We start from the raw sequence: 16,513 nt of genomic DNA on the forward strand, positions 1-16,513 counted from the left end.
ATTTATCGGAGGCTCTTGGGGAAGCTAAATTTCCTCACAAATACCCAACCAGATCTATCCTTTACTATACAGACCTTGAGCCAATACATGCAATCTCCAAGATCTGGACACTATCAGGCAGCTTTACATACTCTTCAATATGTTCGAAATGATCCAAGTTTGGGACTTTTCTTCTCATCCGAGCCTTCATTTCAGATTTTGGGTTATTGTGACGCAGATTGGGCATCTTGCTCGGACACTCGAAGATTAGTTAGTGGTTTCTTCTTAAGCATAGGTGGATGCCCCATCTCTTGGAAATCGAAGAAACAACAAGTGATTTCTTTGTCTTCGGCAGAAGCTGAATATCGATCTATCCAACGTTTGGTAGCAGAACTTTCATGGATTGTTCGTCTTCTTGCTGACATATCCATTTCCCCTTCGCTTCCGGTCTCTGTCCATTGTGACAATCAAGTTGCGATTCACATAGCGAAAAACTCAGTTTTTCACGAACGAACAAAGCACATCAAAAGTGATTGCCACTTCGTCCGCGAAAAACTGCTCGATGGTCTAATTTCTTTGTCTTTCGTTCCAACTACAGCCCAAATCGCCGATATCTTCACAAAAGGTTTGGCAGGACCTCTTCATCGGAGTTTTTTGGGCAAGTTGGGAGTCCGATCTACGGGCTCCCACTTGAAGGGGGGTGTTAACAGAACTCTCACAAAAGATGCCTCAAAATATTAAGCAAGCAGAAGAATATCAAGACATAGTACATATAGTTGTCTAGTTATATAAAATATAGTTGGTTATGGGTCTTTTGTCCTTTAGTTCTTATTTTTGTACAAAATTGGTTATGGGCTTATGGGTCTTTGTCTCTTTGTCTTTCCCCTTTGTTTGTATAAGTAGAAGTACATATACCATGTAGAAACACACGTTCAGAGAGGAAGGTGAAAAGATTTCTTTTGCTTTCAGATGTTGGCATCAAGTACATGCAGAGAATAGAGATACGAATTTCGTTAACAAGTTTGAGATTACACTGAAAAAATGTATCCATCAAGCATCTGGCCCTTAGGGAATAGACAAGATGATTCCTTCAAACCATCTCTACTTTTCTCCACAATTTTTAGAAAATGCGTATGTAATAAGATTATGCTGACCTCTTTCAGAAAAACAAAGATCCTGCATGAAGGTTACCAAGGAAGAGGAAAACCTGCTGAAATCCTGTAATTTTTCTGTTACTCCATCCATCCATTGCAAAAAGAATGGTCAGATTTGAAGTATAAGAGTCAAACCATTAGATTTTTTGGCATCAATTGGAACATTGATTCCGTTCAAAAAAATAAAATGTACGATTTACAAACTACATATAGTTATTATGTAACAACTTTTCATAATTGAAAATAGTCAGAAAAAGCTGTTTGATTCCCCAATAGTAATAGTGTCGTATAAAATGGAACAAAGGAATAGTAGTCTATATTTCAAAGTTAGGTTGCCTTTAACAATCTAACAAAAGATTTAAAAGCCATTATTAGAGAACCTCAGTTTCTTTCACATTCTCATCATTTCATGCTTTCACCATTCTAAAACAGCATGTCCAAGCTTAGAAATAGTAAGTGCTTTTGAGAGTCAAATACGAAAAAAAGACAAGTAAAGATTGAATTAGTACTATTTAAATAGATAATGATTTCAAAAACAAAAAGAATAGAAAGAGGGGAGACGAACCTTTCGTGCTTGTTCAAGTGCTGAAGGTTACAGCAACGCTCATAAATCAGCCATACAATTACAAGATAATATGCACAAATAAGTAGCATAGTCAAGGCACAGACCTGCTTTCTTAGGCCCAGCTGTAAGTTTCATCTCCATTGAAAGGTTTGCCAGTTCCCTTTCAACATCACGGATCTTGGAGTAATTTTCATCAATATATCTGACAGGATACACAGAGAAGAGCAAAATCATTATGCAAAACTTAGGGAGCATATCTGATGTAAAAAGAACTTAAATGCTGGTGATAACGTGATTACAAGGCACTTCCATTAATTTCATAAAATCTCAGGTCCCTATTCAGACATTCTGCTCTAATCATTTACTGTTGCCAATGTATTCACTTGATAGAAGGAACTAAGATCCTGGAGAACTGGACTAAAAACTGGCAAAACATTCAGAATCAGTAAAACAAGGATTTCCGAGGATAAAAGGGTTTTCCAGTGCATGGAAACAACTTTTACCTTTTTAATTTTCCAGATCTCTCCTTTCTATCAGGGATGCTCTCATTTGGAGAATGAAGGAAAAGCTCTTTCACGAATTCCAATATGTCGAAAACATATGTACTAATTCTTAATGCTCCTAAACTAGAATTCCTTATGAGAAAAAGGTTTTGGATTATTTGGTTTGTCCATAAGTTTATCAGCCATAAATGAGAGCTTTACATACTAACCAGGTTTGTCCATAAGTTTATCAGTCATAAATGAGCTTTACATACTAACCAGGACCAATATGATTTATCAATTTGTTTATATACTTAGCTTTTCAGATTTTACCACCATATTCACCTCTCGAATCAACATTTAACAGATGTTTTAGTCGTGAATTTGCCCACTGAAGTGTAAGATACATGAGAGTAGAAGTAACAAGTCAACTTACTTTCTTAACTGATGCTGCTCTTCCTCAATTATCTGGAAACAACATTGCAACAATCCAACAATGCGTGTAGTTAGTAGTGTAACTTAAGTATTGAAAGCAAGCACGCATTAAGTGTATAAATTAGAGATGGACCTTCTCGGTGTAAGCGATGGCGGGTGATTCTCTAGCAACGCCATCAGGCCCAATCTCCGGAAGCAGCACAGTTTGGTTGTGGCATTCCGATCTAAATTGGTGTCGGTTGCCATTGATATAACACTCTAAATTCACTAGTATAGGACAGTAGGGAAATTGTCAAAAGTTTTAACGAAGAAGGGATCCTAATTTCTAAAGAGTAAGAGTTTCGCTAAATGTGGGAACTGGTTGGCGAAATTTGCTTTAATTAGCAGCAGGCGGCGTCAGCACGTCGTTGGCATTTGCAGGTAGTATGTTTATTTTGGGGAATGTTGGGCACAAAAGAAAGAAGAGCACATTTGTCAATTTTACGAGTATCAGTTTCTGAAGTTAGCCCCATAAAAAAATGGATGAAAAGCTGCAAATACCAACTAGCTTCACTTTTAATTATTTCCCTCTTCGGCTACCGTTGCAGAAATTTAAAATTAGGAAAACTTTATATGTTTGGTTAAAAGAAGGAGAAAAAATAATCTCCACATAGAAGCTAGCATAAGTTATACAATGTTTGGTTGTTTTTTCCTCTTTTTTCACATGAAATGTAGCATTGCTAATACAATGTTTGGTTCATGTTTTTCTTTTCCGCATAACTAATACATGTATAAGTTATGAGGGAATCTATGTATTATTTATGGAGGGTAGAAGGTGGAATAACTTATACATGTATTAGTAATACTTGTATTAAAACACAAAATGACAAGAATACCCTTTATTCAAACTTGTATTTTTTTTGTTTAAAAATATATATTTAAACTATACTAACAATTTTAATAAAATAAAGTATGCTAATAATAAATAACACTCACATTACATTTATATTATTAATCCTTATATAACTACCGCATAACTAATCCATAACTCAACCTTGCATAACTAATCCATAACTCAACCTTGCATAACTTATCCCTGCATAACTAATACATGCATAAGTAATCCCTTACATAATTAATACCTAACTAATATAGATTCCACATGTATTAAGAGAGATTAAGACAGATTCCCCATTAGTTCTCACGATACAATGAAGTTGCCCTCTCATGAAGTCAGCTTCTAATACAGAGACTTAAAGGAAACAAAAAAAGGCAATTGAAAAGGAAAGAAATGGCATTCTGGTATAGTGGTACGATTATTTTGAATAACAACAAAAGCTATAACCAAAGGTCGTGAAATGCATACACTTTTTTTTTCCCTCTACACGCAGTTAATCTCAAAATCCAATACTAAACCTCTATCTTGGCTGTTTAACATCCTAAGTATACCATGATCTGATGGATCCACAACAGGATCGGATATGTACCAGAGACATCACAGCTTGTATTAAGTTCTTTTGGACTAGCAGAAAAGGCTTCCACCATTTCCTTGTATGACGAAAGAAGACGCTGTGCTATTTTATTTTTATTTTTTGCATCTCTTAGATGTCTCTTTAGCTGCAACAACTTTCCAAATTGAGGAAAGAACCAGCAGATACCAGAGACAAGAAGAAAATGAATAGCTCATTATGCAGATAAATCTAAAATAATGCAGATACAACATGATGAGAACAAAAGTTGTTTTTGTCTTCTTAAGCAGTGACCTCGGTGAGAGTTTGTTGAACTGCTTCTTGGGAAGGAAGGGAAGGGATTCCTCCTCTTCCTGTCACTGTCAGGGCAGCACAAGCATTAGCGAAAAAGAGAGCGTCCCTTAGTCGCTTCTCATCCTGCCAAGTATAATAAAAAAGGATTTCCAGAGTTAGGAGTTTGATGTTCACTCAATGAAACAGACATGATGAGATCAAAAAATGGAAATAAACAAGAAAAAGTGCCCACTAAAAGGAGACTAGAATCTTTCATAATGTTGTGATGGGATATAGTTGGAGAAAGACCAATTACACCGATGAAAGCAAAACAATACTGAGAAAGACCAATTAAACCGGTGAAAGCAAAACAATCTTAACTTGCTGGGGTGTACGATCAAACTATCAGGGAACAAATTACCTCATCAATCAAATAACTATACAATCGCGAAAGCAGTGAACTGACAACTTGGTTTTGACAGGGTAACTCGATTTTCAGTACTGCTGGAAGGATTTTGCCCTCTCAGCAAGAGGATATGAAGCAGCTACTTGAAACTACAAACTTCTGGAGTTATTCTCCCTATTTATAACCTCGTAAGAATAGAGACTAGAATTAGGGGGGGGAGGGGGGGGGTGTTGAAGGAATGCAATCGGGTGAAGATGTCACAATGGGCCTTTTCTTTTTTTTACCAAATCAAGAAAAGGGTTAACAAGGGGAAGAAAGTATGATAAGGTGAACAATAGATTGCAGTAAGAAGCATGAACAATGAGAAAACTACTATTGGCTTTTTTGCTCATATCCAAATTCATGCACCTGATAGAGATCAGCATCAGAAGCTAGACACTTGAGAATTCCACCGACAAATGCATCACCCGCACCAGTTGTATCAACAGCTTTTACTTTAATACCATGTACTCTTCCCTTGAATTCCTGCATCAATTGAGTCAGTATCTACAGGCAAATAATGTTTCTAAGAGGACAAAAGCTAAGATATTCATGCATTTAACATCACTAACAGTAACATGCAAGTACAAAAATGCACTGCATAAATAACATAAAATTCTTTTTTATGATAAATATACATAACGTAAATTCTACTTATTGTTTAATACTATTTGGTAAAATTTAATGTGCCTGGGAGGCTGAGACATTTTACATCTTCAGAGAAAATAAAGTTGTAGCTGTATAGTAAAATCTTCAACTCTAAGCATTATATGTTAGTTTTCCTGCAAAATCAAAGAAAATATGTGGATAAAATAGGGAAAATAATACCTTGGTGTAATATCTACAACCAGCCGAACCTTCAGTTACAAGCAAAAGCTTCAGATTAGGATGGAAAAGCCTCTTCAACACCACCTCATCATCATTTGGATCATCAGCTCCAGTCAAGAATGAAATTTCATCCTCACTTATCTGCATGTAAACACAGTTTTTCATTGTTAAAGAGAACTCAGCAGGTGATGCATTTATGGAGAAACATCATACCTTAATAACATCTGCTAGGTTCCACACACTCATTATTCCACTTCGAGCAGCATCTTCTGAAGGCCACAAGGGCAATCTCAGGTTTGGATCATACGAGAGTATGCTACCTGATCTTTTGGCTATGTCCATTGCAGCAAGTTGTGTTGATCTACAGGGTTCTTCGATCAAACTAATTGAACCATAATGGAAAATGGTGGCCTGGACATGATTAATACGCCTTTTAGGAAATCTTGCATTGAAGCTAAATGGAAAACACTTCTATGCATTGAAGGAATAAAGCAGGAATTTACACCTTTTTAACAAGATCTACATCGAGTTCTGACTCCCGAAGAAGCATATCAGCACTAGGATTGCGGAAAAACACAAATTCCCGCTCACCTTCAGCTGTGAGTGTAACGAAGGCTAGTGCAGTCCTTGCATCATGGTCAAACCGCATGCCAGAATTGTCAACGTTGTGTTGCTTCAAAATGTCAGCTAACATATGCCCGAAGTCATCCTCACCGACCTAATTCAAAATGCACAGATCTTAAAGCTATCTATAGGCCGCATTCGAAGTCGTCACCAATTAAAGCATAGCACAAAGGTTTCAATTAAGAATAATAATCAGTACAGAAGCAAGGGAAAAAAGTTCAGTCCACAAGATGAAAAAGCAACAAAAAGAAAGTACATAACATGACTAAGTGGATCCAGTGCAGGGTCTTGCAGAAGTAAAATTCCTCATCCCAGATCCATTCTATTGATTGATAAACAAACATATACAGAAACTCAAAACATATAAAAACGTTAATGCAAGCACTGTTCCAAATTCTTCATCTGAAAACTAGTTGGATGACGATATATACGTAACGCATGATGATACCAATCGACTGTACAATCTGTTTTCTGTTTCTATGCGATTGAGCAAACTGTACACTAGCCTATCTCATAGTATGCAAAATCATTTACACATTTATCCACTCACAGAAGGCAGAAGTAGCGATTTAAACCTTTTTTATAGAATGATAAGGATTCTTAGCATTTTCAAACAAGAAAATAGCAATTTAAACTTTTTCTTTATGAATTCCCTTTTTTTTTAAAAAGACCAAAGAAAAAGAAGAACTTAGCCTAACTATTCGCATGAGCTACTAAGAAGGAATCTGTTTTCAGTTTTCTATTTCAGAGCGAACACAACCTAAAAATTTAGGCATGCATCACTGGAATTCAACAGTTGAAAGACAATAACTGATTTGAATTTTACAATTTAAGTATCAATATAACACAAGTACATGGACAAGGCAGCGTTGCTCTTATACTACACACTTCACAGTAGAATTGCACCGCATGGTTCTTGTACATATTTAAGCACCAAGAAAATAAAACAAAGAATTTTTGCTCCCCATATAGTACGGCAAAAGCACAAGGACAACTTCAACAATTCAAAGTAGGTACCCTCTGATAGGAGAAATTTGTAATACAATATCAGACATGTACTTATAGAACATAATAAAAGTTAGATCAAACATTTTCAACCTCCCACCCAAAAGAGAAAAAAGGAGCATCCTCATCCAAACAACCTTCCATTACTGCATATAATGAGAATTTAAGAACAATAGGAAAAAAAACTGTACCTTCCCAATAAAAGCAGAAGAACCCCCCAACTTAGCAATGCACACGGCAACATTAGCGGGTGCACCACCAGGAGCTTTTTCAAAGGCAGCAGCTTCCGCAAGTGAAACTCCACCGACAGTTGGGACAAAGTCAATCAGCATCTCTCCAAAGCAAACAACTAAATGAGACTGCTTTGTTGCCGCACCATTCGTATTCAAAGAAAGGTCTTTCAAATTGCCTGCAAACATCCAAAGTTCAGAACTCAACAGAGCTTACAGCCAAATGACCAAGTTCTCTTGAATCAAATCAATTCATAGCAGCTTCTAAATTAAAAGCATCAAAATTTTTATTTTAAAATAAAAAAATAGCCCCCTCCAAAGTTCAGAACTCAACAGAGCTTACAGCCAAATGACCCAAGTTCTCTTGAATCAAATCAAATCATAGCAGCTTCTAAATTAAAAGCATCAAAATTTTTATTTTAAAATAACCCCCCCCCCCCGGCCCGGCTAACAAATGCAATTACTACTAATTTCATTCAAGACAGGGAAGTCAGATGTCAGCTTTAAATTTGGGCATGCATTAACAAACTGCGTCTAAACAAATCCTTGTTTACATGAGCTATATCAAGTAGTTCGGAATTAGATAAACCAGAAAGCATTTTTTCTTTCTTTCTACCAGAAAGCTTCCAATCTTGTGAAAATCTGAATTAACAGGACTTAATTCAAATATACACAATAAAACTTAAAAGACAACACTTGAAGAGAACCACAAAAGAAACTCTACTGCCGCAGTATGACCCATTTGGCCAATTTTCTTTGTCATAATTTCTTAATAGCAATATCTCTTAAATTATTTTTTTCTTTAAAGCTAATCAGATCAACTACAATTACAGTGTAAAGAAAGAAACACTAACTCTTCTTTACAATATGATGCTTCTATAATGATCATTACAAAAACAACAACCCCGAGAAAGCCACTATCATGAAACAACAAAGATCGAATATCTGAAAAAGATTCAAGACAGTATAGAACCCTGAAACAAACAAGCTACTAAAACCAGAATTCTGAAACAATAACCGACAGAGTATATATTCAATATTTGTAAATGTATGTTCTATGTACCCACTAAGAGATAGATGCAGAACCTGAAATCGATTCGTCAGCCATATTGTGATCGATGATGAAATCTTAGTGCTAAAAGTGGTTGCTTTGGAAATATCACAAGAACACGCACGCAAAATCACAGGCAGAAAGAGAGAGAGAGAGAGAAAGAGAAAGGCAAGAGCTAGGCGTTTGTCCCTAAAGAAAGTGAAAATGGTCTATGGAAATAGGGGAATCTTGAAAGAGAGCTAGAGATGGGTTTTTGAAGTTGACAAGAAAGTAAAATGAACAAATTGCTCTTTTTCCTCATTTTATGCCACCCTTTATGATTACTTGCTGACACGGCATGCGTCTTAATTTTCTTTTGCGGGTGAATATTCTCAAATTTTCAGTTTGTGAAAATTACTTCGGGGGCGTTTGGACATAAGAATCGTAAAATTCCGGAAATAAAAATGGTATTTGAAATTTAGAGTTGTGTTTGGGTATGAATATAATTTTGGGTTATTTTTGAAGTTTTTTGAGTGGTCTGAGTAAAAATTTTGGGAAACAGCTTTTTGGAATTTTTTAAATTTTCGAAAAATTCAAAAATCCATCTTCAAGTGAAAATTTAAAAATTTATGGCAAAAATCGATTTCAGAAAAAAGTGAATTTTCTTATGTCCAAACGGGCTCTTAGTGGGCGTTTGGACATAAGAATTGTAAAATTCCAAAATAGGGGGGAAATGTTTTTCAAGTGAAAATGGTATTTGAAATTTAGAGTTGTGTTTGGACATGAATATAATTTTAGGTTGTTTTTGAAGTTTTGTGAGTGATTTGAGTGAAAATTTTGAAAAATAGTTTTTTGGAGTTTTTTAAATTTCCAAAATGCATTTTCAAGTGAAAATTAAAAAATTTATGAACAAACGCTGACTTCGAAAAAAGATGAAAGTTTTTTGAAAAAAAAAAAGGAAAAAATTTCTTATGTCCAAACGGGCTCTTAGTATATCCATGATTAAAATCTTGAGATTAATAACTTCATTAGGAGATTTTAATGAAATTAGAGTCCTTGTTAATGGATAATTAACAGAATATCATATCTTAGCTTGAATCCAATTTAGCTTTTTTACTTGTAGTTCAAATATACTTGTAGTACAGTATTCACATTTTCAGTGCGGTTGTTTCGATTGGTAAAATGGGCAGTAAACTTAACTTTTATTTTGTCAAATTGAGAATATAACAAAGATTGGCAAAGGAAAACAGTGTAAATATGCAGAGTTTTTATAATCGAAACCCTGTATTAGTTATGCAAATATTAAAAAATTTATGTAGAATTCCTAAACTCCTAATGCAACTTACAATGACCCCGAAATGCGAAACCTTATTAGAAAAAAACATTATCAATATGTAACCATACATTACTTGTTTTTCGGCACGTCGTTGCGCGTGTATGTCGAGTCATGTACTACACTGCTTTGTAAAATAATATTAATATTATTAAAATAAAGCTTTGAGTGAATGGTGCGACTTCACAAAAAGCAATCAAAGAGAAGATCGAAGAGAATGAAATGCACGTAGTGGTTATTATCATGATTTCTTCTTTTCCTATAAAACGTTTGAAACAACTTGCTACAAAACAATCAAGTAGGGACAAAATATGATAAGTAAATACATAATTTTGAATGCGATCAAGCAACCAAAAATTAGACAATGATAAAGCGGTATGTGATTAAGTGATAGGTTGATCACCTGCGGAACAAAGAATGAAATTTTAATATACATGAAAGAATAAAATATAAGGTTTTGCGAATGACCAATGTAAACATTGCATAATAACTTTGTATACTGTTAAAATCGAGACCACCCGATTTTACTATTTGACCGAGACCGGGAGGTCGCATCGAAGGGTGGCCTCGTAACGGAACAAACTAAACCACGAGGATAAGGTGCCGAGTTCAGAATCTAGGTACCTATCGAGATCGAGGCTCGTAGTGATCGAAGCCAAATGAGACAGACATCGAGCAAGATCGAAGATAGCACAATAACAGAAAGGCGAGATATCCGTGACTGGTCGAGGATCATGGCGTAAATCTCGAAACGGATCAAATCAGAAACGGTTAATTAGCTAATCATGGAATTTTCTTCTGTAATTAGAATCGTACCATAAGTGAAATTCCTCTACTATTTAAGGGGGGTTCTAATCATCTGTAAGACACATTATTCGCAGATATCAAAGCAATATAATTCTCTTTCTCGTTTATATAATTGTTCATCAGTTTGTTATATTTTAATAGTTCTTGCATCAACCAGTTAGAGGGTATCCAAGCTCGAGGGCTGAGTTCCATTCTAACACTGGTTTGCTTTACTTTATAGTTCATTTCTGTTATTAATATTCATATTCATCAATTGGTATTAAGTGAAATCACGTGTCCTTAGACCCACATTATAAGTTTAATTATTATCCAACTTTAAGGGTAAACAGTTTGGCGCCCATCGTGGGCCCAAGGATAATAGTGATTTCTTAATACTGATTCTGATAATACACACTGCTTTACACTTGTTCTCGTAAGAATCTTTGTTTTCAGGATAAACATGTCAAACTCACAAGCAGCACCTACACACGGTGACAACGGCCTCGGATTTCATGAGAAAAATGACAATATAGTCACACCAGGGATCGAGGCGCCTCAGGCTAACCTCGAGGGAGCACCAATTGTAAATTCCTTCGATGTCAGTTCACATGTCGCCCTAAATACAAATTTGGGTGTTGATCCCGAAGGTAGCATACGCAGGGAAGTTCGATCAGGTGGTCGAGGTACGCAGGGCGGGGAAGATGGTGGAGTTAGCCTCCAATTGATATTCGAAATGTTACAGGCTCAACAAGCTGCTATAGCACAACTACAAAATCAGCACCGAACACCGAGTAGGATCGAACCAGAAGTCGTCCACGGGACCTAACCTGTGCCGGAAAGGTCGAACGCCAACGAATTGGGGACTGACCCCGCCATTATGAAAATGCCCGAGGAGCTCACTAAACGGATTGAATCGGGAGAAAAAAGATCCAGGCAAATGACAAAAAAGTAGAGACATACAGCACCCGGGTTGACCAAATACCGGAGGCACCGCCGATTCTGAAGGGTATGGATTCAAAGAAATTTGTACAGAAGCCTTTCCCTCGAAGTGCGGCTCCGAAACCCATTCCGAAGAAATTCCGAATGCCAGAAATTCCTAAGTACAATGGGACCACCGATCCTAATGAGCATGTCACTTCTTATACATGCGCAATAAAAGGGAATGACTTGGAAGACGATAAGATTGAATCTGTTCTACTGAAGAAATTTGGAGAAACCTTGTCGAAAGGAGCAATAATATGGTATCACAATTTGCGGCCTAATTCCATCGATTCCTTCACCATGCTTGCAGACTCCTTCGTAAAGGCACATGCCGGAGCAATAAAGGTTGCGACTAGGAAGTCGGACCTCTTCAAGGTGAAACAAAAAGACAAAGAAATGTTGAGGGAATTCGTATCTCGATTCCAGATGGAGCACATGGAACTACCACCGGTCACAGACGATTGGGTTGTTCTAGCCTTTACTCAAGGTTTGAACGAACGAAGTTCGGTGGTATCACAAAAACTAAAGCAGAATTTAATTAAATATCTAGCGGTAACCTGGGCCGATATACATAATCGATACTGGTCAAAGATTAGGGTCGAGGATGATCAATTGGGGACCACTTCCGGTTCCGTTTATCCAAACAGGCCCGTCGGCAGAACTCAAAGGGATATCGACAGAGAACCCCGGTCGAACAGAGATTGGTATCAACTCTACAATGCAGATCGTAGAAATAGTGGCCCAGGACTCAATCCCATCCGAAATGATCAAAGGAATGATCGAGGACAGAGTTCTCGAGGGCTCATGAGCAAAAGTGGCTTCGATAAACATGTCGATCTCATAGAAGCACCACGATTACTAGAATACAACTTCAGCATCGATGCATCAGGTATTGTGTTAGACATTGGGAGAATCAAAGATACTAGATGGCCAAGACCCCTACAAACCGATCCATCCCAAAGAAACCCCAATCAAATATGCAAATACCATGGTACACATGGTCATAGAACCGAAGACTGCCGATAACTAAGGGAGGATGTGGCCCGTCTATTCAACGAGGGTCACCTTCGAGAATTCTTGAGCGACCGAGCTTAAAACCATTTCAGAGACAGGGATCCAAATAGGAAAAACGAGCAGGAAGAACCACAACACGTGATTCACATTATCGTTAGTGGGGTCAATATTCCACAAGGGCTTGTGTTCAAACGCACTAAAGTATCAATCACCAGGGAAAACCGAACTTGAGACTATGTGCCAGAAGGCACTTTATCATTCAATGATGGGAAGCAGAAGAGATCTCACAACCCCACAATGATGCTTTGGTAATATCTATCCTTATGAATAAAATTCAAGTTAAACGTGTTTTAATTGATTCAGGAATCTCGGCAAATATTATTCAATCGAGGGTCGTGAAGTAGCTCGACCTACAAGATCAGATCATACCCGCAGCTCGGATTCTCAATTTCTTCAACATGGCGAGTGAAACAACTAAAGGTAAAATCATCCGTCCAGTAAATGTAGCCGGAACTATTCAAGAAACAAAGTTTCATGTGATCGAAGGCGATATGAGATACAACGCACTGCTCTGAAGACCCTGGATTCACAACATGAGGGAGGTCCCCTCAACCCTTCACCAAATGCTGAAGTTCCCAACACCGGATGGAGTAAAAATGGTGTATGGGGAACAACATGCTGCCAAAGAGATGTTCGCAGTCGACGAAGTAATACCAGTATCGGCGCTTTCATCAACAAAGGGATCAGAGTCTAAAGGAAAACATAAAGCTAAATAGCAACCACAACCACCAGCCTCGACTCAGTTGGAAAAGGGAATGGACGAGGACGATTACTACTGAACCCCTCGATCCTTCATAATCCCCGAGGATTCCGACGCCACTAAATCGACAGTCGAAGAGCTGGAGCAAGTCATACTGATCGAGCATCTACCCGATCGAAAGGTATACCCGGGCATGGGGTTAAACCCCAAGCTCGGGGAAAAACTCATTAAATTTCTTATCAATAATATGGATTGTTTTGCTTGTTCCCACCTAGATATGACAGGGATCCAGCCGGAGATCATTACACATCGACTGAGCTTGGACCCGAAGTTTCGCCCGATAAAACAAAAGAGAAGGCCCCAGTCCAAGGTAAAAAATGTATTCATCAAGGACGAGGTAGCCAAACTTCTCAAAATAGGATCTATTCGGGAAGTAAAATATCCTGAATGGTTAGCAAACGTAGTCGTAGTCCCTAAAAAGGGAAATAAACTTAGAATGTGCGTAGACTATAAAGATTTAAACAAAGTATGTCCTAAAGACTCTTTTCCTCTGCCGAATATCGATCGCATGATCGATGCCACAGCCGGCCACAAGATCCTTAGTTTTCTCGATGCCTACTCCGGACATAATTAAATACAAATGAACCCGGTGGATCAGGAAAAGAGATCGTTCATCACTAAGTACGACACCTATTGTTATAATGTAATGTCGTTTTGACTAAAAGATGCTAGTGCCACGTATCAACGCTTAGTAAATCGAATGTTCGAAGAACAAATAGGTAAATCAATGGAGGTTTATATTGATGATGTGCTAGTTAAGTCCCTGCGAGCAGAGGACCATTTGACACATTTGCAGGACACCTTAGATATACTAAGGAAATACTACATGAAACTCAACCCGAAGAAATGTGCATTCGGGGTCGGCTCGGGCAAGTTCCTTGGCTTTATGATATCAAATCGGGGGATCGAAATCAAGCTCGATAAGATCAAGGCAATCGAAGACATCACAGTCGTGGACAATGTTAAGGCCGTACAAAGATTAACAGGGCGCATAGACGCCTTAGGCCGATTCATCTCGAGGTCTTCAAATAGAAGTCACAGGTTCTTCTCACTGCTCAAAAAGAAGAACAATTTTGCATGGACCCCAGAATGACAACAAGCATTGGAAGGATTAAAGCGATACCTCTCGAGCCTGCCACTGTTTCATACTCCGAAAACGGACGAGCAACGCTACTTGTACTTAGCAGTCTCGGAGATCGCGGTAAGTGGGGTCCTAGATCGAGATGAGTAAGGTACAAAATTTCCTGTTTACTATGTTAATCGAACTTTAGGTGAGGCCGAGACCTGGTACCCACACTTAGAAAAATTAGCGCTTGCCCTAATAAGCGCCTCTAGGAAATTAGAACCATACTTTCAGTGTCACCCGATCTGTGTGGTGACTACTTATCCCCTTCGTAATATTTTACATAAGCCCAAACTTTCGGGCCGATTGGCCAAATGGGCGGTTGAGATCAGTGGTTATGATATCGAGTATTAACCCTGAACGACTATCAAGTCTCAAATCTTAGCGGACTTTGTGGCTGACTTTATGCCAGCCCTCGTACCCGAGGTCAAAAAGGAACTATTATTAAAGTCGGATACATCATCGGGGGTGTGGACTCTCTTCACAGACGGCACTTCGAATGTGAAGGGGTCCGGGCTAGGCATCGTTTTGAAACCGCCCATGGGTAATGCAATCAGACAAGCTATCAAAACTTCCAAGTTAACTAAAAATGAGGCCGAGTATGAGGCCATGATGGCAGGTCTCGAGCTAGCTAAAGGTCTGGGAGCAGAGGTCATCGAGGCCAAATTTGACTCCCTGCTTGTGGTAAACCAAGTCAACAGAATATTCGAGGTTCGAGAAGATCGAATGCAGAGGTACTTGGACAAACTACATGTGACTCTACATCGGTTTAAATAATGGACCCTATAGCATGTGCCTCGAGAAAAAAACAGCGAGGCCGATTCCCTTGCAAATTTTGGGTCATCAGTCGAAGACAACGAAATTAGCTCGGGGACTGTCGTACAACTTTCAAGGTCAGTAATCGAAGAAAGACACGCCGATATCAACTCCATAAGTATGACATGGGATTGGAGGAACAAATATATCGAGTACCTAAAGAACGGGAAGCTTCCATCGGATCCTAAGGAATCGAGTACTCTACGTATGAAGGCCGCACGATTCACATTGGCCGAAGATGGAACACTATATAGAAGGATGTTCGATGGACCATTGGCAATATATTTGGGACCAGGAGATACCGACTACGTCCTACGAGAAATCCACGAGGGCACATGCGAAAATCATTCTGGTGCCGAATCATTGGTTTACAAAGTCATCAGAACATGATACTATTGGGCCGATATAGAAAAGGATACAAAAAGAGTTTGTTCGAAAGTGCGACAAATGTCAAAGGTATGCACCGATGATTCACCAACCCAGAGAGCAACTCCACTCAGTCTTATCCTTATGGATATTCATGAAATGGGGAATGGATATCGCCGGCACTCTACCATCGGCCCCAAGTAAGGCTAAATTTATTTTGCTTATGATTGACTATTTCTCTAAGTGGGTTGAAGCACAGGCTTTCGAGAAAATTAGAGAGAAAGAAGTCATAGACTTCATCTGGGACCACATTATATACCGATTCGGGATGCCTGCCGAGATCGTATGCGGCAATGGAAAGCAATTTGTTGGCAGCAAGGTGGCAACGTTCCTCGAAGATCACAAAATAAAAAGGATCCTGTCGACGCCATATCATCCTAGTAGGAACGGACAGGCCGAATCGACAAACAAGACCATCAATAAAAATCTAAAGAAAAGATTGAACAACGCTAAGGGAAAATGGAGAGAAATATTACCCTAAGTACTTTAGGCGTATCGAACAACATAAAAATCCAGTACGGGGGCAACACCGTTCTCTTTAGTATATGGCGCCGAAGCTTTGATCCCGGTTGAAGTCGGGGAACCTAGCATCAGGTTTCGATACGCAACAGAAGAGTCAAATCATGAGGCTATGAATACAAGCCTCGAATTACTAGATAAAAAACGGGAAGCCACCCTCGTTCAAATGGCCGCACAGAAACAACGAATCAAAAGGT

General features: G+C 38.4%; 1 protein-coding gene across 1 annotated transcript; it reads right to left on the reverse strand.

The window, feature by feature from the left end:
• Positions 1 to 3,870: 3,870 nt before the first annotated feature.
• LOC107782099 (putative fructokinase-7) lies at positions 3,871 to 8,800 on the reverse strand. The gene is made up of 7 exons (XM_016602935.2): positions 8,555 to 8,800; positions 7,430 to 7,647; positions 6,115 to 6,327; positions 5,823 to 6,020; positions 5,610 to 5,750; positions 5,151 to 5,267; positions 3,871 to 4,480 (listed from the first exon to the last, which is right to left on the reverse strand). The coding sequence occupies exons 1-7, from the start codon at positions 8,574 to 8,576 to the stop codon at positions 4,346 to 4,348; spliced, it is 1,044 nt and encodes a 347-aa protein (XP_016458421.1). The 5' UTR covers positions 8,577 to 8,800; the 3' UTR covers positions 3,871 to 4,345.
• Positions 8,801 to 16,513: the final 7,713 nt, after the last annotated feature.

The sequence above is a fragment of the Nicotiana tabacum genome, chromosome 4 (assembly GCF_000715075.1).
Source record: "Nicotiana tabacum cultivar K326 chromosome 4, ASM71507v2, whole genome shotgun sequence".
In the NCBI taxonomy this organism is placed as follows: domain Eukaryota; kingdom Viridiplantae; phylum Streptophyta; class Magnoliopsida; order Solanales; family Solanaceae; genus Nicotiana; species Nicotiana tabacum.

What these genes read in the sequence shown, in the direction of transcription:
- LOC107782099 (XM_016602935.2), bottom strand. Translation starts at nt 8,576, where the DNA reads ATGGCTGACGAATCGATTTCAG. An exon ending in GGCTGACGAATCGATTTCAG is followed by an intron (nt 7,648 to 8,554) that starts GTTCTGCATCTA and finishes GGATGTTTGCAG; the next exon opens with GCAATTTGAAAGACCTTTCT. An exon ending in CTGATGCTGATCTCTATCAG is followed by an intron (nt 4,481 to 5,150) that starts GTGCATGAATTT and finishes TATACTTGGCAG; the next exon opens with GATGAGAAGCGACTAAGGGA.